This window comes from Dipodomys spectabilis, unplaced genomic scaffold (assembly GCF_019054845.1).
Source record: "Dipodomys spectabilis isolate Male_0828 unplaced genomic scaffold, ASM1905484v1 ptg000174l, whole genome shotgun sequence".
NCBI classification, from domain to species: domain Eukaryota; kingdom Metazoa; phylum Chordata; class Mammalia; order Rodentia; family Heteromyidae; genus Dipodomys; species Dipodomys spectabilis.
In genome coordinates this window covers 10,126,802-10,154,799 of record NW_024870851.1, presented here as the reverse complement: position 1 = coordinate 10,154,799, position 27,998 = coordinate 10,126,802, and the positions used below count along the sequence as shown (strand labels likewise).

At 36.0% G+C, this 27,998-nt stretch overlaps 1 protein-coding gene across 4 annotated transcripts in view; it reads right to left on the bottom strand.

The window, feature by feature from the left end:
- The window catches only part of Cobll1 (cordon-bleu WH2 repeat protein like 1), a 132,907-nt gene that overhangs the window by 53,947 nt on the left and 50,962 nt on the right, over window positions 1-27,998 (bottom strand). For all 4 annotated transcript variants that reach the window (XM_042694082.1, XM_042694081.1, XM_042694083.1 and 1 more), the window contains one exon: window positions 4,817-4,996. In XM_042694082.1, the coding sequence (XP_042550016.1) occupies window positions 4,817-4,996 (180 nt within the window). The remainder of the gene's footprint in view (window positions 1-4,816; window positions 4,997-27,998) is intronic.

The window sequence follows — 27,998 nt, the reverse complement described above, 5'->3', positions numbered from 1 at the left end:
AGGAAAAAGAAACTAAAACCCATGCCAGTTCTAGTAACTCATGCCTGTAATCCTAGCTCATTGAAGAGGCTGAGATTATGAGTATCACAGTTTGAGGAGGAATAAAGTCCCCAAGACTACATATCCAAAAATAAATTAGTTAGAAGGATGAGGGAATGAGAGGGAGGAGGGGAGAAGGGCAGGAGAGCCAGGGCTGAGTTGTGCTTCAAGTGGTAGAATACAAGTCTAGCTAGTGCAAGACTGAGTTCAAATATCAATGCCAAAGAAGAAAAAAAAGAAAGAATGAATGAAAAACAAACTAAAACTCAGTGAAGTATAGTAGAATAATTACCTCAAGCAGATATGTAACTATAAGGACCTAAAATGATACTCTACTGTACCCATATATTCTGTTATGATACAAAGTCTAGACTGTAAATACCTTTTCATTGAAAGTTAATTTTTCCTACTGAGCATGGTGGCACACACCTGTAATCCCAGAATTGGTCAAAAGGCAGGAAAGTCAGAGGCAGAAGGATTGAGAGTTCATGGCCAGAGAGTTCACGCATGGAGTTCATAGTGAAACTCTATCCCAAAAGAACACAACAAAAAAACAAAAAGCAAAAAAATAAAATGTTAACTTTCCAGAGATACTTGCTGGACTCCCCAAACACAGCATCAAAGCAGCATATAACAGCAATATGTTTCAATGATCAGCTTAAGTAAAGCAAAGAGCTGCTGGTACACAAATTTGTTGGGCAAGGAGGTGACCTAAGTCAGGATAACAAGTTTTTAGTTTCCCCTGTATCTACTGCTGCCCGCAACCTTACTGTGTTCCCTAATCTGAATAAGCTGAAAATCAATGTACAAACGCAGGCATTGTTCTGAAGAAAACACTGTATGCTCACATTTCCACACACTGACCATTCTAAGTACACCTCTGCATGAGCCACATAGAAAAGAGGCAACTCTCTAAAATCTTCCTTGAGAATGCCCATTTTTAGGGGAAGAATATTTCTAAAAAGGGAAACATGAATGCTTTCTAATACTGAAACTATTTCCCAAAGGAAATATACAATAAATGCAACCAAAATCAATAAAACAGAAGGAACATTAAGACAAATTTTAAAAAGATGGTCTCACAAATATATATTGGAAATGATTGAGCCTAGATTTATATTTTAAAAAAAAAAGAAACATGCATGTAAACTTATTTAAAATTTGCTTTCCTAAACTGGGCAAGGTGACTGATAGTAGGCTCTCAGTAGGCTGAGATCCAGAGATTATACTTCAAAGCTAGACAGGAATGAAAAGTCGCGAGACTCTCTCCCAAATAACCATCAAAAAAGAGAGTAGGAGACGTGGCTCAAGTGGTAGAGTACAACAAAGCAAGCATGCAGTCCTCATTTCAAACAGAGCCAACAACACAAATAATTTTTAAAAACATACAAATAGTTTTCCTAGTGCTTTGTCAAATTTTAGCATTATTTGTAGAAAACTGTATTTCTTTTATGTAAATTTCTTTGTCATTTATTTTGCTAACATTTTTCAGATATAATGTTTATTACAATTTTTCTTGTTACTACTATGCAACACATTTTTAAACATCTGTAGCTGTAACTTTTAAGACAATCTTTTTTTTTTTTTTTTTGGTTGGTCATGGGGCTTGAGCTCTGGGCCTGAGCTCTTCAGATCAAGGTGAGTGTTCTACCACTTGAGCCACAGCACCACTTCCAGTTTTCTGGTGGTTTATTGGAGATGAGTTTAACAGATTTTCCTTTCCAGGCTGGCTTTGAACCATGATCTTCAGATCTCAAGCTCCTGAGTAGCTAAGATTATAGGCATGAGCCACTGGCGTCCAGCGTTTAAAGCAGTCTTAATCACACTCTTAGGATCTCCCAAATCACACTCACAAGAATCTAGAATTATATGCCTAAAATACCCTAAAATATCTAGAATCACATTCCCAAAGATATTCCAAAATCATATTGCAAATACATGCAGAATTATACAAAGGCTTTAAAATCATAAACACTCAATATTAAAATGATCATGTAATTATGTCTCTAAAAAGTCACAGCTATAAATTATTACTGGATAATAAAACTATTAGAGCAAAGTTCTTTAATCAACCCCTGCAATAAAAGCATACAAACGCTGTCCTTATAAAAAGGCTCCAGCCCTAGATAAAATTTTTCAAACATTAGAGACATTCCCAATTATCTCTCTATCTGGGAGAGAGGGGTGGGAGACAAAAAAAAATAAAATAAAACCTCTGTTCTTAAAGGATTCTGGGAATGCAGCCAAGGTCCACCTCCAAATACCTTTTACAGCATCCCATTTATATTGCTACTCTTCCTATCTATCAGGTTTGAGGCTATAGCTTTCACGTTAACAGATAAAAAGTCAAAAGGTTTAGAAGCCAGAGGAAATAGTTGTTTCCTTTATGTAAAAAGTATCATTGGAATTATGTAACCTGACTGGAGCAAAGAAGGGCAGTAAATTCCTCCAGGCAGGAATGTTTATAAACATATAGGGCTGGGGGCAGGGAATGAAACAGGAAAGTATCTGTAGAACAAAGGATCACGTGGTGAAGCTTTAGATATATAAATGTGATTAGTGAAAGAAAAGCCTTCTTAATTACAGAGATGAAAATAACACTTGGTTATCTGGACTCACAAATTTTGGTTTTAAATTGTCTTCGTCGCTGTAGTCTTTTATCAAACTTAGTGCCACAAACTGGGAGGTACTTTAGTCAATTTGTCTGCATAATCACCCAATAGAAAATAGAGGAAAAAAAGTGAGGATAGAGCTCAGCAGTAGAGTACTTGAGTAGCATGTCCCAGGCTTAGGTTCAATCCCCAGCACCTGTCTCCTTCCCACCTAGTCCAGTAGAGGAAACCAGTAGGTGCCAACCATTGATAGGATTTCATTTAATCCTAGTAATATATGATGTGTTATTTAATCCTAAAAACGCAGGCCTAATACATTTCTATAGATAAGAAAATGAAGCAATTCAACACAGCTGGTGGCCCAGAAACAAAAACGTCTATTGAAGCTATAAGAATGGGAAGGTAAATGAACTAGTAGGTCAAGAGACTAAGAGAAGTCTAGGGTCCTGGTATAAGTGTTTGATGCAGAAATTATCAGTTATATTTAAAGTATATGAGGAAATAAAGAACAGGTAAACATGGAAGCAAATAGAGCAACACAAAGAATAATCACAGATTAGCTAATCTGGGAAGAAGGAAGGTGAAGAAAAGAATGGAGAAAGGTAGGTGTTGAAAAGGTTGTTAGATGGAACATCTCAGTGACTGCTATCCCCCATTTGCCATAGGCGGGGGCTTGTGGAGGTTGATTCCCATATAAAGAGCATATGGAATTCCATATGATATTTAAAAACAAATTAAATGAAATTAAAGGCTGGCTAATAGAAAGCAGAAGAGACAGCAACACAAAGAGATGACTGGTATATCCAAATAGTTCTGGGATACAAAGGTGATTAAACCAATTTCAGTAAGGAACTAGAAAAACAGTTGAATGTATTTTAATTCTTTGAAAGAGGATCTCCAAAGGTTTTGCCCAAGCTTGCTTTCAACAGTTATCCTCCCAAGTAGCTGGGAATACAGGTTAGAATCAGTATGCCCAGTGACTCTATTGCCTGAATCCTGGGAAAAGAAAGGAATTGCCTTTATTACTATCAGTCACTCTCATTTCAATACATATTTTAGAACCTGAGCAATGACATGATTTCAAGTGTTGAGGTGATACCATCACCTCTAACTCTGAATGTGCTTCCCCTCCATGCAAGAGGCAGTAGGCAGCTGCAGGTTAAAAGGCCACCATAGAGGTCTCCATGGACATCCATAATCTTCAAAACAAGACTCAACCTATTATCTCTAAAACTATGTTCACTACAAACAAATGGCAAAACTTACTCAGACTTAATGGAAATTCTAATACACAGTACTATTCACTAAAACTAAGCTTCTGTTTTAATCTGTTTTTAATAATTTGTAGTGTAATATATGATTTGATAAGCCTTAAAGTTAAGGTTAACTTGGATAAATTTTCTAGACAAAGGCAGATTATAAGAATCTAATAATTTTTTTGTTGTTGCTTACTCATTCTTTTGCTAAGAGATGCACACACTATACTAAGATCAAAACAGATCAATGTGCACGTGGGTAACAGTGAGAAGTTGAAGGTAAAAAGCAGAAAAAGATCAAATATATAGTTGGGGTAACTTTCCATTTCAGAATGAAATGGAAAATTACCTTTGGCTGTGTTCCAGTTCTCAAACTTTTATGGAGGTATTTAAAATTATCACTCTTCTAAATCTTTGCTGGGTTAAAGTTTGACTCTACATTTCCATTTATCTCATCCACATTTCAAATTAATTGAATCAATGACTCAAAAATTACAATAATTTCACAGGTAGATGTTCACTTCTGCCAATTCCAAGCAGCAGCATGAAGTTGGAAGGATATCTGGGAAGTGGAAGGATTTTGTTACATATCCTAGACTTTGTGAGCTTGACCTTCAATTTCAGTGCAAGCCATAACTATACCTCAGGGAAAGGTATTAAATAAACAACATGACATAAAATAATTCCAAATTCTAAATCACTCCAGTGGATTGTTGGAATTTGTAGTATCGATATAAAAACATTGGCAGGAAAAAAATTGTACCCATCTAACATTTTTTTTTAAATAGATAAATGGACTGAATAGGGAGTTTGGCCAAAGAAAGGAAATCACCATCACCGGGGGTGTCACAGAGTTCCAATAATGGGAACTGGAAAGGAGGTACTGGAACTTAGGCTACCTCAGCTTACCTTCCGTGGACTGTAGTCGATTTGATAATATCCCCAGGCAGAACCACGGAGAGTTCAATGTCTTTATCAGTCCTGTTTTCCTTCTGTTCCATGGTGGGCTTTGCAGATCCATCAGCTGAAGAGACGTCAACACATTTGGTCTCACAAGGAGGAAGCGGTGCCCTGGCTTTTGGTTTTCTCCTAAAATATAAATGAAGCACAGAAAATATTTACTTTAAAATAAGCACTAATATGATCACAAACTCCATACATATATTTGGACTTCCACATCCAGAAAAAGAAAAAAGCACTAAGAGGTTAACTGCTCACTAGTTTACTAGGGATGACCAGATTAGGAAAATAACCCTTTCTCCCTTTTCCAATCAGCACTTGGTTTTGATCTGAACACTGCCTATAGTATTTGGAAGTGAGAAGAGGTATGACACTTTAAGTGGAATATACCTTTTATGAGATAAAAATGTCAAAGCTCCTTAGTTTCAGTATGGATATGAAAATTACCTGCTTCAATAAAAGAAAAAATTACAAATAAGTATTGTAATATTTTAGTGTAACTGGGTTATAACATTAGACAACAGTATGAAAGAACCTTACAAACCTAAGACATTAATTTGATGAACTAATAAAATAAAATGTAAAAAAAAGGAACTGAGTTATGTGATAACCTGTTTCATGTTTTATTTAAAGCACCATAAATTAAAATTTTGAAAATGTTATATCTAAGCTGATTACTTGTGCAACAAAGATGACTATTTCTTTCTGAAAAAATATAAATTTTAATTTCTCCCTATTCATTTCCTATGGGAAAAAATCCAACAAAATATGTATAGTAACCATCTCTTCGGTATTTTCAAAATGTACAGTCTTACAAATTCAAGTAACTATGCATTAAGTGACATGAAAAGACAGAAGCAGTGTGTTCCACTATTCATTAAAACAAAATGTTCCAAGGAACTGGACTTGTGGCTCAAATGAAAATGCCAGTCTTAAAAATAGCATTTTGATCAAGCGAAAAAAGCCAAGCAAGAGTACAAGTCCCGAAGTTCAGGCCCTCAGCCCCCTCAGCCTCCTCCCTGCCCAACAATTTTAAGAAGACTTCTTTTGAATGGCAACAAAATGAATTTTTAAAGCTATTGCAAAGCCTTCCACCTCAATAAATATTTCAGCTTCCCCAAACTCCTCTTCCATACCAGGGTACTCATAACCAATCTGTGAAGTTTCTGTCAACTCAATATTATAAATAGGAAAACCCACCAAAGCTAGTCTCCATATGCCCACTCTCCAGTCTCCATTTGGAAAATTCCCTTATATATGTTACCTCCTTCCTACAATGTCCAAACTCAGTTGAAATTCCTGCTGAAATCTCCCTGGTCTCCTGCAAATGCAGCAAACTCAGATTCATCCTTTTGGCATTTTGTATGAATAATGGTGTCCCCTGTTCTAAGGGGCTTTAAGTCTGTGATAAAAACCCATCTCTAATTACTAACTATAAACCTATTACAAAAAAAGATAAAACACCCGGGCTGGGAAGGTGGCTCAGTGGTAGAGCGCTTGCCTTGCATGCTCGAGGCCCTGGGTTCGATTCCTCAGCACCACATAAGCAAAAAGAAAAAAGCAGGAAGTGGAGCTGTGGCTCAAGTGGTAGAGCGCTAGCCTTGAGCTGAAGAGCTGAGGGACATCGCCCAGGCCCAGAGTTCAGGCCCCACAACCAGACCCAAAAAAAAAAAAAAGTAAAACACCGGCTGAAATACTATTTACCTGGAACTTCTATTAAAAACATCATAATACCCCTGTTTATTACTTGTAAATAATCAAACATCTATTACTCTATTGGAACTGAAAAAATGGAATGTGCCTGGGAATGAGACGAAGATTTTTTCCCTAAGGATATAGCCATTCAATAGAAAAGATGCAAAAGATACAAACCAAGGAAGATAAGACAGAATAATTAAAGGAGTTGTATGGGGGTGAGGAGGTAAAGAGCCAGGCAGGGCAGAGGGAGGGAGAAGAGACTCAACACATGAAAGCAGCAAAGACTCATTTTGAATTAATCTTGAATTAATTTTTTATATAAGGTGAGAGGTTTAGGTTGAAGTGGTTAATATATTTGCATATAGATTTCCAATTGTTACAGTGTAAATTTTGAAAATAAAGTAAGTTGGGAGCAGATGGGAGGGCAAAACTGGGAGGGAAGGGGTGACACTGTTCAAAAAGAAATGTACTCATCTGACTTATGTAACTGTAACTCCTCTATACATCACCTTTACAATAACGATAAAAAAAAATTAAAAATGTATGAAAGCAAGGGAGAATTTAGATAGGCAGAGTCTGTAGGGTCAGTTATACATTGGTTCCTAAATGTGATCCATTCACAAACTTAGGATATATTTATCTAGTTTGAGTACACTAAACTCAAATCTAGTGAAAAGAATACCAGCTGAAATTCTTGATTCGGCCTAGATGCGAAGTAGCTTAAAATTTTTAACTTATGTGAGCTTTTATGCAGCTGGGCAAACTTTTTAAAATATTTTTTAAAATCTAGTCATGTCACCTAGTGGTCTTATTTTTTTTCTGGTTAGATATTTTGAAGAAATAACAAAATTGTAGTACTGAAAGACAAAAATATAATAAAAATAATTAAATCTAGGATGATTATCTAAATATAAATGTAAGAAACACGATAAATATCCAAATCTAAATGTAGGAAATTCTGGTATAAAAAAGGGGTGAGAGAGAAGCACAATATTCAATAACTGCATCATCTAATATTAGTATTAACGTACTTGACATTAATGTGCCTCTCCTCCTTTCAAAGAGGAATGTTTGGGCCTGTGTTTCTACCTACAAGAATTAGGACATTGGGATTTGGACATAAACTCTCCTTCTGCAGGGACAGGGGATGAGGGAGAGTTGAGACTAATCAAGTTACATTCCAGGCATATATGAACATGTCAGTCTCTTCATACCACTAATTGATGCCAACAAAAAATATAAAACTAAAATTAAAATGTGGCTTAGACTCTGTTTTTTTTATCATTTTGATTTACACAGAGCTTCAAAACCTGTGTCTGTTGTGATCACCAACTTACTTCTATCAGTATTGAAAGCCTTAAAATAAGTGGAGAACCAATAAACCAGAAGTGAGACAAAATCACATTTGGTAATAATCAAATGCTTCTCAACTTAGAAGAAAAAAATCTTATGATGTTAATATAATACAAATATAATAGATGCTTCTTAATATGATCAAGCCCAACAAAACTTCATGTTTGCTGTACTCTATCTTTTTCACACATTTTCTAGGATTAGTTTTATAAGGGGATTTTATTAGACATGTCCATATATCACACACTGAATCTTGCTCTGACTCAAGATTTCTACTCTTAATGTATTCATATAGTTTTGATTCAGATGAACTCATAGAAGCAGAATACATACAAAAAATAGCTCCATCACTAAAGACAAAAGTATAAAAATGAAATTACATATGAAGACAAAAGCTTTTAAGTCTAAAATTGGTGGTACTAGGGTTTGAACTCAGGGCCTCAAGCTTGTGAGGAAGTACTCTACCAGTTGAACCAAACCCCAGCCCTTTTTTAGTTGCATTTTTCTGTTAGGGTCTTGAATTTATGACAAATGCTGACCTTGATCTTCCCACTTAGCTGAGACCTGGCCCAACTATGTTCCTGATGAATTTAATTTCAAATCATCATAGCTTTGTCAATATAGCTTTAAAAGTTAGGTAATCATGAAAGACAAAGAAGGAGAAACCACCAACATTGACTCTTAACTGACATTTCTCTCAAGGTCTCTAATGATCTATGCTTGTCAAAGTCTAATAAGCAAGTAAGTCATTTCAGTCACACTGTCGCTGGAATCTTAGGACAGAGGCCTAATTCAGGTTGAGCTAACCACCCCAAAAAAGTAAATGGAAGTAATGGAGAAACAGAAACAAGCAGGATTTCTGCTGCATACATTCCTGACATAAAGCAAAGCAAGCATTCCAGCCCATCTTCAGAGTACTCTCCCCAGGGTTAAGGAAAGGGATAACTGAAAAAGCGGTGAACATTGTGCCAGTGAGAAGTTCCAAGAAAAGGATGGTCAAAGATGTAAGGATTGATTAGGCAAAACTTTATCACCAAGACAAAGTCATTGGTGCCTGGAGAGCAGCTTAGATTTCCATCACGAGTTCTTGATTCAGCCTCTCTGTCATCCTGGCGTCCAAAGTGACTTCAGGACAAAATGGCTCAGAGCAAAGAATAGATAAAATGGAGGCTGAAGCCTTTTTCAGGTGCAAGTGAAGAGCCAATTTTTTTTCTAACAAAAGTAGTTTTGTAAATACCTGTTATAACATTAAGTAGCATGTCATATCTGTGTGTGAGACAACAGCTATTCTTTCCTTCCTGATTCAATGCTACTCCTATCGCTATTTCCTCTGCCAGAATCCTCAGTTTTGGAGACCCCAAGACCATCTTGGCTCTTTCCTATTTTCTTTGTCTATCCTCTACTCCCAGGCAATTTCACCAATATCAGGGTCTTAAATATCCTCTTAAATTGATGGCTCTCAAATCTGTACCTGTCATCCTTATCTGTTTATTGAGTTCTGACATAGGATCCTAAATCTCATGGCAATCTCCATTTGGATGTTCTACAAGTATTTCAAACTTTGCATAAAACAAAACAAAACATAAAACCGTCTTGTCTCTTCTGTCTAAAGAGCCACCACCTCACACCAGCCTTTCCCCCACTGTTCCTTCCTTCTGTCAATGGCTTCACTAGTCACTCAGTTGACTTACGCAAAATTACTAGGTATAGTTGCATTCCTGTCAGTTAAGTCAGTCCTTTGCCTCCGGGTTCCAGTCTGTTTCCAAATCCCCTGTGTTCTTACCTCTAGAAAATAGCCTGAATCTACATGCTTTCCACTGGATTCGCGGCTACCCCCCCTGCCCCAACTTGGTAATTAAGTCATCATCTCTTACAGAGGCTGTTACACAAAACTCCCAACTACTCTCTGCTGTTCTTCCTCTTATGCTGAAAACTCCATTCTCCTCTGTAGTAATTGGAGAGACTTTCTAATATGTAAATCAGATTATATCCCATCTCTGATCCTTTATTAGCCTTCCAAGGCTTGAGTGTACCTATGGCAGCTTCAAAGGTCACCATCAGCACCAGAGTACCAGAAACCCTTTTAATATGTGAATTTGTACTCCCACATCCCCACCCCAGATTTACATAATCAGAAACACCACAAGTAAGCCTTGTTACCCATTACTTGATAACTCTCTGCCTCTTGAGCTCATTCAGACTTGAAATAAGATACTTCCTCTTCATAGAGGAATTTTCTGACACCAATTAGCCTTCATCACATTTATCACTATCTGAAATCATCTTGTTTATTTATTTACTTGTTCACTACTTGATGTTGGAATGAAAGCACCATAGGGCTGAGACCAGCCTGTCACATTCTCTCCTAGTACCTGAAAATGTACCAGCACCAAACTGATTAAGTATTTGGCTTGAAGGTGGTAGGGGTGCACTAGCTCCATGACATCACAGGGGAGTAAGAACTTTCCAGGATGGTGAGAGAGTGCATAATGTGTAACTTGTGGAGAGAAGCCAAAAGTTGAAGAAGTCATTCAAGGCCTCCAAAGACACAGGGGTCAAAAGTACTCAATCCTCAGAAGTTTCTAAGTTCTTTATTTGGGAGAAATAGGGGAGAAAAGAAGAAGCAATGGTTGAGTAAATTGGGACTAACAGAGTTCCAGAGTGGAAAGAAACCTTTCTTCTTCTGTTTAGGTGTTCAGTAACTGGCCTGAGATTCCATAACCTGTCCTTGGACCAGAATGCAAATGTTCAATTGTAGTTTCTGGTGATCATGATTGATAACAAAAAAGAATAACTCATTCTATCTGAGCTTTTCACTTTCAAGAGCAGACCTCACCAGTCTCTGGTAGCCACCAGAGCTACTCAGAAGCTACTCAGCCACCCCCTAGCTACTCAGGAGGCAGAGATTTTAGAATTACAGTTCAAAGCCAGCCCAGGCAAAAAGTCCCTGAGACTCTCTTCTCCAATACAAAGCTGGAAGTGGCACTGTGGCTCAAGTGGTAAAGTAAAAGAAGCTTTGAGCAAAAAAAGCTCAGGGATAATGCTCAGGCCCAGAGTTTAAGGACTGCCCCCCCCCCAAAAAGAATATAACTCATCTTGCAGCTATGTAACAAATAACAAAACTGTGTATATTTTCAAAGCAAGCACTTACCCGATGCTGGTTAGTGTGCTCTAGTTCTATCTTCTCAATAGTACAAACTACAGGAAGACTGAGGCAAGAGCTCAGAAATTTAAGACCCACTTGAGCAGCACAGGGAGACTTTGTCTCAAAACAACAAAAAGGAGTTGTCCTAAGACTTTCCACATGGACTCATTCATCCTCACAGTTAAGTGCTCTGAAGGAATAGGCAGGTTTAGGGATTACCTAAGGTTACTCAGCTAGGCAGAGGTGGAATGGAGATTAAAACCAAGTTGTCTGATTCCAAAGTATTCTTAACAATTGCACTACATCTCCAAAATTTCACCTCAAAAACTGGTGTTCCTTACATCAAACCCAATAATTGAGTTTCCTCTAAATGTTTTGCCTTCTTAAATCATGTAAACAAATATATAGTCATTATTCTGCTCCAATTCTTATATAAAATTTAATAACTAAGTCATGCAAAGGCAATATAGATTTCCCAATGTATCTTACAAAATGTTCAAACTTACACTGAACTATTTCATATCTTTAATATATCTAAGAGTGAGCTTCCATTCCCTTATCCCATATAGTCTATATATTACATATATAGATACATATGTGCATACTAAACTCACCAAGCATTATTGGTATGACCTAAGATTTCTAATGAGAGTTCTTTGTGCCTATTTTGTACTATTCGGTTATTGGCCACTAACTCTCACAACTTTGACTGTAAAACTAGCTAATATATCCTGGGTTACTAAGAAGTTTATATGGCAATGTGTAGTAACTACCTATCACAGTGGTTTTCAAACTGGGCTGTAGAATAGAGCTTAACGTTTAGGTCCTATTTGGAGAAATTCTGATAAGTGCCTTGTGGTAGAGATTGTTAGAATTTCCCTTAGGTGATTCTAAAATGTAGCTAAGTTTGAGAACCATTCGTGCCTGATACATAGTAAGTATTCAATTAGAGTTAATAATATACTCTCTTGGGAACTTTGTGAACTCCGATAAAATGAAGGTCCTAGCTAGGTTATTCAAGAGCATGTAAATTCAAGCAGCTCTCAGAACTAATAGGTCAAACAAATCAGACATTCAGCAAGAACTTTTCCAAATTTAAATCTCCATTATATTTTTCCTTTTTTAAATCAAATTGAGGAAATACTTTAGAAGAAAAACATACTTTTACTTATAATGTTCACTGAGAACATTATACAGAAAAGTTCACAAATGTGAATTTGAGATACATACACACTCTTTCCTCTTCCCTCTCCCCCTTCCTCTTCTTCCTCTCTCAGAACTGCCAAGCACAAGAGGATGTAAAATAGAAAACATGACCATAAATTAAAATACAAATTTCTCATATTTGTTCCAGAAATATTGCTACAGTTTCAGTTTGCCTCTGGGCTTTCCTAAATGTCCTTGCAGGGAATATTTAACAAGAAAAGGAATGATGAAGAAAGCCTCTAGAAAAATGAACGTATCAAAAGAGATGAAATTGATATAAACAAATGGGCAAACTCAAAGAACAGACTGAAAAGCAGTGGATAAGTTTCACACCTGTAATCCTAGCTATTCAAGAGGCTGAAATCAGCAAGATCTGGGTTCAAAGCTAGTATAAAAAAAATGGAGAGCCTCCATCTCCAAAAATAACCAGTAAAAAGTCACTCTAGTTCAGATGTTAAGAGCACCAGTTCAACAAGTATGGCAAGTACAAAGCCCTGAGTTCAAATGCATATCATTAAAAATGATAATAAAATGATGGTTGACAGTATAATTTAAATGGGGAATTATTATTATAGAATCCTATTTTAAATAGCACAAAAAAGTTAAAATTGCTTATTACTAGTATACAGTGTATATGCTTACTTTTTAAAGTGATCAGGTACGATAGTGTTGGGACAGATGGGAGAGAATCATGGAAGAAGTGACATTGATCAAAATACATTGTATTCACAAGCTGACAGTTTGGATTGAAACTCCTTTGTTCAACTATTTAAGGATATTTTAAAAGTCATAAAAACACAAAAAATGTTACTGCTTGACATTAAGACAAAAGAAAAAAAAAGATTTTTGATACCAAAATTCTGATAGCATACAATAACAAATGTGAAGAAACTTTTACTCCAAAGGAGATAAAGACTTCTTCATTGAAATATTATAATTTTCAAAAATATGGCAGAAAGAAAATATGTTCATTAAAATTATAAATATTAAAATAAGTGGACATATATCTATATATGTATATGTGAAATAGCAGGACTGTGGTATCCTCCAAGCAAGAACAATGGATTAGCCAAACAAAGTATGAGAGCAAAGTGACTTTTAAGTCTTAATCTCACTAATCAAATATGAACTTTGGTAAATATTACATATCATTGAGTCAACAGTAGTCTTAAGTTTTAAATCTGTGCTGGAGAGTGCTGTGTGTTAGGACAAACAATATGTTATATGTCAGGCCTAACAGTCACTACACAGTGAGAAAGAAAGCTGATTTTCTAAAGCAATTTCCCTGGCTATAAGTTTCAGTAAACACTATCTAGAGAAGAAATACTTGGGTGTGGTATCTTAGTATAGAAATATTGAAGTCTAAAGAGACTTCATTGAGACATTTGAGAGACATTCAGAGACACATTTGAACAAAAATCAAAACGATGTAAATGTGCAAACACACATAATACACACACACACACATTTTGGTCCTGGGACCTGAACTCAGGGCCTAGGGTCTGTCTTTGAGCTTCTTTGTGCTCAAGGCTAGCACTGTACCCCTTGAGCCACAGTACCACTTCTGGCTCTTTCTGAGTAGTTTTTTGGATATGAGAGTCTCACAGACCTTCCTGTCCAGCCTGGCTTTGAACCTCGATTCTCAGAACTCAGCCTCCTGAGTAGTTAGGATTACAGGTATGAGCCAATGGTGCCCAGGTATAAAATATTTCTTGTAAAATGTTTATGTTAAAGCATCAGAGGATAGAAAAGTCTTTGGGGCTAAAGGCACAATATATTTAAATTTTATTCTGAGAAACAGCCTTTCAAGAGAATGAAAAGACAAGACCTAGGGTGGGAAAAACAAAGACCTATGTATAATAAACACAAAGACCTATGTATAATATTCAGAGGCCCTCTAAACAGCAACAATACTTCCTCAATGAAGATATACAAATGGATATACAAATGAACACACAAAGTGATATTCAATTAAAGAGAACACAAATAAAAGCTATGATGAGCCATTGCTCAATCCTGTAATCCTAGCTATTCAGGAGGCTGAAATCTGAGGATTATGGTTTGAAGGCAGTCCAGGCAAGAAAGTTTGTGAGATTCTTATCTCCAATTAAGCACCAAAATGTCAGAAGTAGAGCTGTGGCTCAAATGGTAGAGTGCTAGCCTTGAGCAAGAAAGCTCAGGGACCGTGCCCAAAAGCCTGACATTAAGCCCAGGACTGGTATTTAAAAACAAAAACTAAAGCAAAACAACAAGTTCTAGCTCGAATAACAACAAAAAAGACAAGTTGTGTGAACCTATCCAATAAATACAATTTATTATTTCCTCTAGAATGACATCTATATAAATATTAATCCACTGGCAGAAAAGTCTTTAGGATTAAAGACTTAGAACTATGTTTTCATGGTTTGTAAACTGTACTTAATCCTTTCAAACAGGAAAATAATCATATCCAAAAAAGTAAACCATGTTTTCACCTGCATGGTTCAAGCAACCTAAATATTATCCTTGGCTCTCCTAGTTATCTCCCATCTTTGAGTTCCATAGAAAGGCAGCTAATTATAAATATTATCAAAATCTGTTACACTTTTTTCTCCCTATGAACAAAAAATGGAAATGACAAATAAATATATAGTAGTCTCATTGATACAAGTGTTCCCTGAGAAAATAGGTGGATCTAGAAACAAATGGCATGCCAAGTAGCATCTGTGGTCCATATAACTCAAAATCTTAGCACATTTCTTTGTTGTTGTTTTTAATGTATTATATGATTTTTTTGTTTCTTTTGTATGTTCTCCCCTCCCCTGCCCCCCATGGTATATATCCTGTTGTCACTGTATTTGATTTTGGTACCCTGGTATTGCGTATATGTTTATTTGAATCAGGGAAGAGAAGGGGAAACAACAAAATAGTGAGATAAAAGATAAGGGGGGAGCCAATGCAACAGCAATATACACAAGACAATATATTGGAAATGATCTGTACAACTTGCATGGAGGGAGGGAAATAGAAGAAAAATGAGGGAAAGGGTGAACAAGTTTGACAAGAAATGTATTTATTACTTTACTTATGTAACTGTAACCCTCTGTACATTACCTTGACAATAAAAAAAAAAAAAACAGCTCTCAAAAGTTAAAGCCATCAATCAAATTTTTAGCACATGAATTTTTGCTTGGTAAAGTAGATGAACTCCAATTATGCTAAAATCTTAAAGCTAAGACTTCAATTGATAAATCCCTTTGTGACTATAAGATAAAAATAAGATACATTTTTTGTTTTTTTTGGGGTCCGGTCGTGAGCTCTTCAGCTCAAGGTTAGCGCTCTACCACTTGAGCCACAGTGCCACTTCCGGCTTTTTTTTTTGCTTATGTGGTGCTGAGGAATCGAACCCAGGGCCTCAGGCATGCAAAGGCAAGTGCTCTACCACTGAGCCACCGCCTGAGACAAGCAGAAAAGGTCAGATAAGGTGATGTTAGGGAAATGAACCCTAAGATATGTATTCAAATGTTTTTTTTTCTTTCATGCGATTGTTTCTAATGCATTTATAAGATTATTTCTTTGTTGCTTTGTATGTCCCTCCCCCACAGTGTAACCCCTGCTTTCACTGTATTTGATGTTGGTATAACTTGTGGAGGGGAAGGGAAAAAACAAGTTTAAATAAGGATACAGGTGGACCCATTGCAACAATGAGAAGTACAAGTCGTTATGTCAAAAATGAACTTTACAATTTTGGTGGGGGGTGGCAGGAAGGATTGGGGGGGCAGGGGGAGGATAGGAAAGGATGGGAAGGGGAAACAAAGGAGGAGGCTACAATGCTTAATAAGAAATGTACTCATTATCTTGCCCATGTAATTTTAACCCCTCTGTATAGTATTTTCACAATAAAAAATAAAAATTAAAAAAAAACAACTTTGGTGGGGGGGAGGATTGGAGGTTGGGGGGAGGATGGGAAGGGGAAACAAGAGGAGGCTACAATGCTTGATAAGAAATATACTCATTATCTTGCCCATGTAATTGTAACCCCTCTGTACAGTATTTTCACAATAAAAAATAAAAATTAAAAAAAAAAAAAAAACAACTTTGGTGGGGGGGAGGATTGGAGGTTGGGGGGAGGATGGGAAGGGGAAACAAAGGAGGAGGCTACAATGCTTGATAAGAAATATACTCATTATCTTGTCCATGTAATTGTAACCCCTCTGTACAGTATTTTCACAATAAAAAAAGAAATGTTCAGCAAAAAAAAAAAAATAAGATATATTTCTGGACTCTAGTGGCTCATGTATGCAATTGTAGCTACTCAAGATTGAGGATCAAGATTTAAAGCCAACCTAGACAGGAAAGACTTTATCTCCAATTAACCACAAAAGTCCAAAGTAGAACTGTAGCTCAAGTGGTAGAGTGCCAGCCTTGAGCAGAAAAAGCTAAGGGACAGCATCCAGACTCTGCATTCAAACCTCCGAACCAGCTCACATGCATGCACTCACATGTACACATATGCATGCACATGCACAGACACACATACAATCAGATGTCTTCTCACGAAAGATTACTCTCCACATTTCCCCTCAAAATTTATCAGAACCATTCTTAATCTCCTTCCACAATTTCCTTAGGAAAATAATTAGAAAAGATTTTTCAAATGCCATCTTAAAAATCCCTAATCCTCCTATTTCTCTTTGAGGTACTGCAACTTAGGTTCATGAATTTGATTTGATACCTTTGAGTTATAGGCACTTAAAAAAATTAACAACTACTTTGATCAACAAACTTTTTTTCAAACCAGTGTGAAAACTGGGAAATCAATAATTGTAAGCCAAATGAAAAAACAAACACGTGACATAAATTTCATAATCAATACAATTATTGTTGTTGCTGATGTTGAGAAGGAGTAGTATTGTTTTAGTTTGGGAGAAGAAAGTGCTTTGTTTCAAATCAGATATTTGCAGCAACACAAGTTTAGAGTATTCCTGTGAAACAAAATATAATGGGAACTTCAGTAAATATGATTTTGAAAAAAGGAAAAACTTTGAGTAAACAAGTTACCACAGGTAGGGATAAAGCTCGGCCTCAGAGCAACTGCCGAGAGGAGATGGTGCTGTGGATTAGATCTGCAGCACCATAAACTAAACAGGTTACCCAACCAACCTCCATATATATTTACATTATTGGAATATTTATCAGCAAAACAGTGAAGTTAAAAAAGAAACTAAAACAGTGGATCACATATCTTGTGAAAAGTTCAAAACAGTCGAGGAAAAATAAGTTTGAAATTGTACATAACTAGAAATTTTCTGGACCAAAGATCCTGTACCTCTGCATGAATTATCCTCTTTCCATTGACAAGGTTTAATAAGTGACAGGAAGAGATGAAAACATTTCATTTAAAGTTATACTAGAATATAACTATATTCTAAATCTTGAATGTATAATGTTAAGCAATTCTATTGCTTGCCTTTGCATTTTCCTTATTCCGCATTTCAGTTACTTGTTTTCTAAAGAGCATATGCTTATTGGGAATAATCAGAACGTACACTTCCTTAATCAAGACATTATTGAGTTCCGCCAACTTATAGTTTCCATCAACTGACCTCATATCCTACATGAATGAATGATTTGTCTTGTTGTTAATCCTCACAGTGTGGGTTTAACAGCAACTTACCAGTGACAAAAACTTATGACTATGTTATTGTTTCTAAAACAATATATTGTAAGATTGTACTTTTTTGTTGTTTTGACATGTGAAATTTAAACATGTGAACAAAATCTTATAAATGCAAGTCTATTGTACTTATTTTTATGGGAAATTTAACTTTTGGTTATATAAGTTATATTTCTACAAAGTATTTATTTAGAAATACGACCATTTACAAAATAAAAGCATCACCGATTATGTTGGCCATAATTTTACATAATTATGTTGACCTAATTTTACATTGGTTTATACTAACAAGAGAATTTACAATGTGAACATTGAGAATTTCGAAGTAAAATTACATTTTCAGCTTCATGCTTTTTATAATCTATAACTTCCAAGAAAAGAACTTTTTAAAATAATCAGCTATGTTTAATAACAATAACTCAAGAAAAAATACTATTTTTAAAGCAGCTGATTAGGACATGTTAAATAATATTGAAAGCCTTGCCAAAAAAAAAAAAAATATATATATATACATATATATATATATACTTACAATTCTGCCAGAAGGTCTTTATGAAGCTTTGCCATTCTGGCTTTTTCCTTTTAGAGAAACTAGACCCACTGTCTTGCTCAGTAAGTAAGACTACTGTTTACCATGTATGCGTAAGAGCCAGGCACTTCCTACCTCGGGCAAATATGCAACAGGAGGAATTTATGAGTCTTACAAAACCATTCTGGGAATGATCACATAACATTTTTCACAAATGCTTTTTCTGAAGGGTATGTTTTTCATGTGGTAATTTGAAAAATTGGAGATTTCAGTATTTTTGTCTCCTTTAAAAGCGATAAATACTTTCAGATTTGCAACATATATAAAATAGGCAATTTCAAAACAAAATTGCCTTAGATCTGTTCAAACACTGGATTTTAGTATTAAGAAGAATGTTGTATAAAATTAAAGAAAAACCCTGAAATTACTTAGGATAGTTCAAAAATCTCATGTATATGAGTTAAAATTGAAAGAACATGTAATTTCTGTGAAAAAGATAAAGAAAATAGGTGAATTTTCTGGCATACGCGCTAACATCACTCCTCATTGGTCCCTGGTTTGCGACCGGGGAAGTCTCCATGCTGCTGGCACTTTTCTATGACAGCACTCCTACTGTAAAGGCCCTGTGAGTGGAGCAGAATTTGAAGGCCAGATCACTGGTCCTTTTCTATATCAAAATATATCTTTGTAGCAATTCAGATTTTTTTTCCAAGTTACTCAAAATCTAGTGGAACTATTCAAATATGAGTAACAGAAACTTGTCTTTGATACAAGGATGTGGCTCAAGTGGTAGAGTACATGTCTAGCAAATGTGAGGCCCAGTGTTTAAACTCCAGGACCATCAAATGATGATGATGATGATGATAATGACTATGATGATAATCTGTATGCCCCATTACTTTAACAAATGCAAGCATGATTTCTTCTTCCATATATTCAATATTGACTCAGCTATCCTAAAGTTAAACAGGAATTCCAACTGGCCATTCCTTTCCAGCCTTGATAAAACTCAATGGTCTCTATCTATTCTCTCTCTCTCTCTCTCTCTCTCTCTCTCCCTCTCCCTCTCTCCACACACACACACACACACACACACACACCTCTTTTAAAATGATATTCAAGCTGGACATCAGTAGTTTACATCCACAATCCCAGCTATTTAGGAGCTGAGATCTGAGGATCTCAGTTTGAAGCCAGACCAAGCAGACAAATCCTTGAAACTCTTATCTTTCATTAATCAGAAGCCAAAACTGGAGATGTGACTCAAAAGCTGAGTGAGAATGTGAGGCCTGAGTTCAAGTCCTAGGTCCTAGTTACCAGTACACACACACACACACACACACACACACACACACACACACACACACACACACACACAAACACACACAGTGTTCATTAGAAAAAGACCAGAAATCTACTATACAAATATGATGTTAATAACATTTTTCTGTTAGAAATTAGCTACAAGAATATATTTCAGATGCTTGTACCATGAAAAGGAAAAAGACAAATATGTAGAATGGATATGTGATTTGATTGACTGTAGTAATAATTCACTGTGTATCTTACATCACGATGCACATTTTAAATATGCACAATTAGATTTTTAAGTGTTGTTTCTATTTCTATTTTTCTACTTCCTTATCTCAGATCTTCTAATCAGCCCACTGCACTTGGGTTCCATCTTAACCTCATTGAGACTCTCTCACATCTTCATTATCACCAATGACACTCATGTTGCTCTTGGTATTGAACAGTAAGCCTCTTCTGTTCTTATTTGACTTCTCAGCATTTCATATTTCTGATCTTGAAACCTTTGTCAGAAATCAGACATGTAGTAAATACATTCTACATTCTTTGCTGAGGGAGTCCCATTTTGTTTTTCTCTGTTGAATCACTGGTATTATTTAATGACAATGTTCCTCCTCCCTTTTTCTTTCAAAGGTATCTCTCATAATCAATGGTTTGGCTCACTCTACCTATTACCATCAATAATTTTTTAACATCTCCTCTTGGTAATCTAATTAGATACCTCAAAATTGGTAATATCAAAAACAACCTCTTTACCTCTCTCTTCTTGTAGTCCTCCTCATATTAATAACAAGGTCCCTTAATGTATAAAATCTAACATTATCTCTTTCTCTTACTTCCAACACAGATGCTGAATTCGTGTACTTCACTTCTACTACAACGATGCCAATTCAACTCACCATTCCTGTCACAATATATTACATTAGTCTCCCTGCCTCTACTCTCACACTTCAATTTCTTCCATAAAACTTCCCTGTAGGAAAAGATTGTGGCAAGTATCCCATCACTTCTATTTTAAACCATTCTTCAGCTTCCTGTGGCTCTTAGAATGAATCTCAAACTATCTTCCTGGTAAATAAAGTCCAGGAAGATAGGACAGTTATCTAGCTCTAATACTCCTTCTTTGTCCACACTGTTCAAGCAAGCTGGTTTTCTTTTAGTTCTGTTAGCCATAAACCTGTCAGTCTGTACTTGCTGTTTTCTGGCCTTAGAATTTCTCATCACTCAGATCTTACTTTAAATGCTCCCTTCTCAAGACTTTCAGGGATACTTTCTCCCAAGTCTCAAATCAGTTGCCATCAAAACGCAAATCATATTCTTCTTCTTCTCTTCAAGCACTTATCACTTTTCTTTTCTTTAACTTTGTCTGTTTGTCTCTCCAAAACTTTATCCCCATTAGAATCTAAATTCCAAGATGAAATATCTTTATTCCCCTCACTCACTCCCTACAATTGGGACTGTTTGACAATCAACAAGTCTGATGTCAAATATATGAATCACTTATGAGAAATATACTTTTATTAAACACACCACTGACTTTCCTCAGTTATGGTCTGCCTGTCTTTAACATTTTCAATTTTATCAAATAATTTATCCTGATCAGTATTGCTTTTTATGTTGCTATTAGAAAAACATTAAAAACTGGTACTTATGATCAACTTTTATATAAATTCACACCTTGCTAAAAGGAAATAATAGAAAATTTACCAAATATTTCTATTTTAGAACCATGGATTTAATATGAAATTTTCAATGTTATAATTCAGCTTGCTTGGCACCACATTCTGTGTCCATAAACATTCTAGGTCAAAGGCTGGATTCTCCCACCCTCAGCACCTGCTCCTTGGTGCAGTGGCCAAGATTTGCCAATGAAAGTCACAAAAAGATAATTCTAAGACACCTCCAGTAGGAATATCCTCAAATGTGTGAGGAAAGCTGACAGTCCCATCAACATCATTTGAACTGTTACTACATGGAAGATTGCAAGGCACAGAAGGAACACAATCACAATCCAGAGGATGGGGAGAGTGATTTGTCTCCTTCCTGGGTAGAATTTCAAAAGCAAGGACAGAGAAAGAGATCTTCAAAGAAAAGGGCATTTCAAAGGAGGTGATATAGGCCATGTTATGACGCTCAGACCTTAGATTACAGAGGTGATTTATAACCAGTATAATAAGGTAGCAATCAATCTTTCTGCATTTAGAAATACTATGATAAAATGGAAGGAATTGTCTGAAGGGTTAAAACTAGAAACAGTCACATCAATTAAACCATCCTGTATGACTTAAATTGATTTGTTAAATTGATTTGTCCTCACACTAAGCTCCTCATATACAACGTGGAGGAATAAATAACAACTGTGCAAGGGATTACTGTGATAATTTACTGAGTTAATATATAGCCCTATTGGTATGCCCACAACATAGAAATAGCTAACAGTAAGTATACCAATGCCCCAAAGCAGAAGGTAAGAAGTCTTTGTGATGGTCATTCTATAAGAATTAATTCCAGGGGCTGGGAAGGTGGCTCAGTGGTAGAGCGCTTGCCTTGCATGCTCAAGGCCCTGGGTTCGATTCCTCAGCACCACATAAGCAAAAAGAAAAAAGCCGGAAGTGGCGCTGTGGCTCAAGTGGTAGAGCGCTAGCCTTGAGCTGAAGAGCTGAGGGACAGCGCCCAGGCCCAGAGTTCAGGCCCCATGACTGGACCCAAAAAAAAAAAAAAAAAAAGAATTAATTCCATGCAATTCTGTCCTTTAAAGAAAAAAATCCTAAATTTGTAAATATTATCAGTCAATTTAAGGATAAATGTTATTTACTTTATTTTATTTTCAGTCAATCTCATGGAAAAGTTTTGAGACATTTTCCCATAAAAGCTTTTTTCTAGACTAACTTAAGTGTAGTTTCCTCTTGAAAAATAATAAATAATTAAGCTGGGTGTGGTGTGCACACCTATAATTATAGTGCTTGGGAGGCCAAAGGATTTCCAATTCCAGGCAAGTTTGGGGTACAAAGGAAGACCTTGAATGAAAAAAAAAAAAAACCACTAATTGAAGACCTAATTATTAATTTCTTTTGCTCGCAGGGTGCTGGATTTTGAGCTGTACAAATGTAGATGTTATTATAAACACAAAATATAGACAAGAGCTCTAAGTGTCCTGTTTATTGAAAAAACACCTTGTGTGTGTGTGTGTGTGTGTGTGTGTGTGTGTGTGTGTGTGTGTTTTCAGCTCTATGCCTTATTTAGAAGCCAAATGATGTTTGCTATGGGTGGTGCTGCCAATGTATTTGCTGGGAAAAGTAGAAAACCAAAAGGCAGCAAGTGGAGCTGTTGATTTTTATGGAGACATACTATCACCCTGTGAGGTCCCTGGGTGAGGAGAAAAGATAATTCCCATTCACTAATTTGTTTTCAACATAGTCAAACTAGAACAGACTCCCTTTGATACCTTGCTAGTGTTGTGCTTATTTTCCTGGGGCGTTTCCTTACTCTCTGGAGAATTTTAAACACACACACACACACACACACACACACACACACACACACACACACACACACACACACACACACACACACACACACACACACACACACACACACACACACACACACACACACACACACACACACACACACACACACACACACACACACACACACACACACATCCCTCCCAAATTTTACCAACAGTGAGTAATGTGTTTTCCTGAATATTCTGAATTTCAAAACTGTGAGTATTTTAATTGCAAATATTTTTTCACTACTTTAAATTCAAAAGCAGAAAAGTAAGATTCAATGCAATCGCAAAAATACCTCAACCAGACATCCTTAAATCTACTTTACAGTGATTTATCTGACAATCTTTTTAATCAAAATGTTCATCTGGCAGAAGAAATAAAAAATGTACCACCTTCCCCAAGTATGTGGATTCTTAAGAGATCTTGGAACATTTTTGCAAAAGATTACTAAAAGTAAAAATTTTACTAAGCAGTTGAGATAACATTAGTGTTGTTGTTGTTGTTATTTTAGAGAAAAGAATGCTTTGGCTCTCTATTATCTTAGGTACTTCAAGCTCACTGCACACCAGGCATTTTGCAAAGGGCTTCTTAAGATCCCTTGCTGCTTTGTTGTTTCTCACAGTATGTCCACAGACAGGTTCTTTGATTACTTGAAAGAGACTGAAGGATAAGTTAAGTATATGAAGACCTTAAAGGCAACATGCCTAGTTGGAAGGATTTGAACCTGTGCATGCTGACAATCAAACCTGCACTCTTATCCACTAAACCAAAAGGGTCATTTAATTCCAAAAGTGCTCCACCCTGCCTACTGATATGGGCCTTATCTGTGAAACATACTCCAAACAAAATAAAACAATAAAAGCATAAAGAAACCACAAAAGCTGAGAAAACCCATAAAGCAGATCTCTGTTCAATCATCTCAAGGGCACACAGCTAGGTATCTACTACTTTTTAGAGAAACTGTAAATATGCTTCTCTAATATCATTAATTATCAATAGGCTTAGTTTTTTAAACTGATCCAATATGTGAATTAAAAAGGTTTTCCCTTTCCTTCTTTTTCATGTCTGAGGTTATCCAGTAAGGGGGGAAAAGTGGAGCAGGGATTTTGGGAGGCACTCTTTCTTACCACTGAGAACACTTCCAGTTCAAGAAAAAAAGGAAGAAAGCAACTTATTCCTATGATTTAAAATATTTTTACTTAGAACAACATTTCTATCTCCTCAGGTCTTTTTACCTTTCACCTTTATGTTTCTAATTTCAAAGCTCTACACATACATAAGTGAAAAACTATGAAGGCTAGTTTGATTCTGGTAGCTTGACTTGTAGTTAATTCTCAGTATTAGGAAAGTTTAAGAGAATGTCTGACTTTCATTGGTTATGACTTTTAATTTTGTGACTTTCATTTACTCCATTAATTACTAATGCATTTCACATTAAAATGTAACAGTACAATTTTCTAGTCATTTACTTCTAAATTAACCTATGCACATTAAAAAATACATGACTGGTAAATTTATCTAAATGCTGACTAGAAAAGAATTACAAACTGATCAATAATGTATACCTTTATAAACAGAACAATAAAGCTCTTTTCTATTATTTTGCAGGCCATGACATGAAAGTATTCACATCTCCAAACAGAAGAAGGCTAATTAGTGGCTACCATGCTATGGGAAAGGTGGAAATGGGAGGTTCTGCAGAATGAACTTGGATCTGGAAAGGGGTGACTGATGGTTACAGGACACCGCACCTGTGCTCTGTGCTAATGCACCAAAAATGCTGAAGGGAATAAAATGATAAACTTTATGTGACATGCATTTTACCATATTTGTTTAAATCCAGCCAAACATTTAATATTTTTATTTATATACAATTAGATTTACTCTCAAAAACTGATAATTCACAACAAACTAGAATGAAAAATAATATGTCACTAACATAATACATATTGAATGACATTATACAAAAGTTTAAAGGGGCTGAGAATGTGGGTTAGTGGTAGAGTGCTTGCCTAGCATGCATGAAGCCCTGGGTTCTATTCCTCAGTACCACATAAATAGAAAAAGCCAGAAGTGGTGCTGTGGCTCAAGTGTTAGAGTGCTCTCTTGAGCAAAAAGCAGCTCAGAGACAGTGCCCAGGCCCTGAGTTCAAGCCCCAGGACTGGAAAAATAAATAAATAAACAAACAAACAAAAAAGAAATAAAGTTTAAAGTTTGAAATGTTAAGAATACTCAATTGTAAGTATATTTTTATCTCATAAAAAACTAGAATTCCCCCAAGATACTTGAAATATCTGTATGTAATATATATTCTAGTATCAGTAGGTAGCATGTAAAACTTTCCAATATTTTTTCATTATATATATATGTATATATATAATACATGTGTTCATAGGCAAATACATATGGAAAATTAAATCCTCAAATTTGATTATGATTACATTGTCTTTAGAATTTTGAAGTAATAATATAAGAGTAAATGCTGAAATTCCTCCAGCCTTTTAGAAAGTCAGGACTCTACCTCTGAACTGAGCAAAAGTCTTCCATCCAGTTACATTCAAGGTTTTATGGCATTATCTTCAGACATTTTAATATTGTAAGCAAGAGATAAAAGTTAAAGCAATCAAACATTTCTGATATTCTCTCTTTCTGGAGGTTTTGAGCCAGCTCATGAGAAGAGGCCAGCCAGAAGCAACAGGTACAAGTGAACTGTAATTGTCATTTCAGGCTTCCTTTGTCTCCTCACCAGGAAACATTTCAGTATTTATACATGCTTCATGTTCTCAAATACACTGTAGTTCTTTAAGCGAGTCATAATTTCACAGTTCTCAGAACATTTGCAGAACCTAAATAACTCAATAGGTGTACTTTTACACCTAGAAAAGGATTTATATATATGAGTATATGGGGCATTATATATTTATATATACATATATGATAGACTTTTTATAGGATTATGGCTTGAACATGTTTCCTTCAAAATTTATGCATTAGAAATATAATCCTCAATGCAATAATGTTAGAACGTAGGACCTACTGAGAAGGGTTTAGGACAAAGTCTTTGACAAAAGAGTTTGAGTCTACAAGTTCACTTCCTGTTCTCCTCCTCCTGCCCTGTGAGCATGTAGCCCTCACTAAATTCTGGCACCATCATCTTGGACTTCTTATTCTTCAGAAGGGAGAGAAATAAATTTTGATCTTTATAAACTATGCAGTTTATGATACTGTCTTAGCCACAAAAATCAAAGACAGAGAGGTACTATGGACAGTCATAAGAAACTTCTATAGAATCCTATGGGTGAATAGTGTTTGATTTCAGGGTTTTATTCCTTTCTTGTCTATTTTTCGTTTTTCTTTTTTAGAGAAAAACAATAGATAAAACCCTTCATGATGAGCCAGGACAGAGACATAGCTGTCAGCAGGAGTCAACACAGGAAGTTACACCAAACAGTTTCATTTGAGGTCCAAAAATGAGAGACAATGTGGCTACTGCTGGTTGCTATGGGAACAAGCAAACTTTGTACAGACATATTCCAGTCATCACCTAACTATTCTTTTTAGTTGCTGGGTGGGGTGGGGGTGGTTTAGAGGTAGTTAAATCCAAGAAATGAAGAAAAAAAAATTAACAAATAGACATTTGAGGCGTTTCTCCCCAAGGAAGAAAATAAAATGGTGATTGAGGACATGTGTTAGAGCTGATGCCTTTTTTGATCAAATAAAAAGCAGGAGGAAATCACCCCACCCCAGCCAAAATGGACTTTTAGAGCAGATAGTTATTTCACTGACAGGTGAAGGTGACAAGAGAACCGAAGTCCATCAGTAACCCTGAATAAGGTAGAGAATCTAACATCTTCAATCCTGAATAAGTAACCCTGAATAAGGTAGAGAATCTAACATCTTCAATCCATATATCTTGAGTTCACTTCATAGTGTAAGTATAAAGTCATTGAATCAAGAAATGAATCAAGAATATTTTCACACATAGAACAAAGCCTTGAAATATAGGGTTTCCTTAAGATATGTTAGAGTCTGTTCTGACTGTCCATGTTCCATAAGGAACACTTATGGTTGGCACTCTGTCACTGAACTGTACCTCTAGTTCCAGTTTTCTTGTGGCTTGATTTGAGATGAGTCTTTCTGATGTGTCTACTTCTGCTGGCTCTGAACTGCGATCCTCAGATCTCAGCCTCCTGAGTGATGAGGATCGATTAGGTATGAGCCACCAGGACCCCAGGCCACAACAAACCTTTATACATGTAAATATGATGCAATTTACTAGACAGCATGTGACACATACAAAGATGTGCAGTACTTCCACAAAGATGAAATAATGTACAAAGCATCTTAAAAAGTCATGCATCTTAAAGAGCCAGAGAGAGAAAATGTGACTAGTAGAGGGATAAAGACAAACCTCCGGGAGGAAAAGGCTGGCTTGGTGTTCTGGGATATAGACTTGAGCTATTTCGATGGATTTTAAACATTTCTAGAAAAGAAGGTACATGAGCAGAGGCAAGTGAGAGAGGGATGACTTGTAGATGAGAGAGCAATTCAGTTTGTTAGTCCCGCAGTTCAAGGAACAATGACGACGCTTGAGAATCTCAAATCAACCCATACACAGTCTTTCCGTAAGTGTAACTTCATAACCCTTACCCTTAATCATGACTAGAGTATCACTTTCAAGGCTCTTTTTCACTAGCCCATGTACATATCCATTTCTA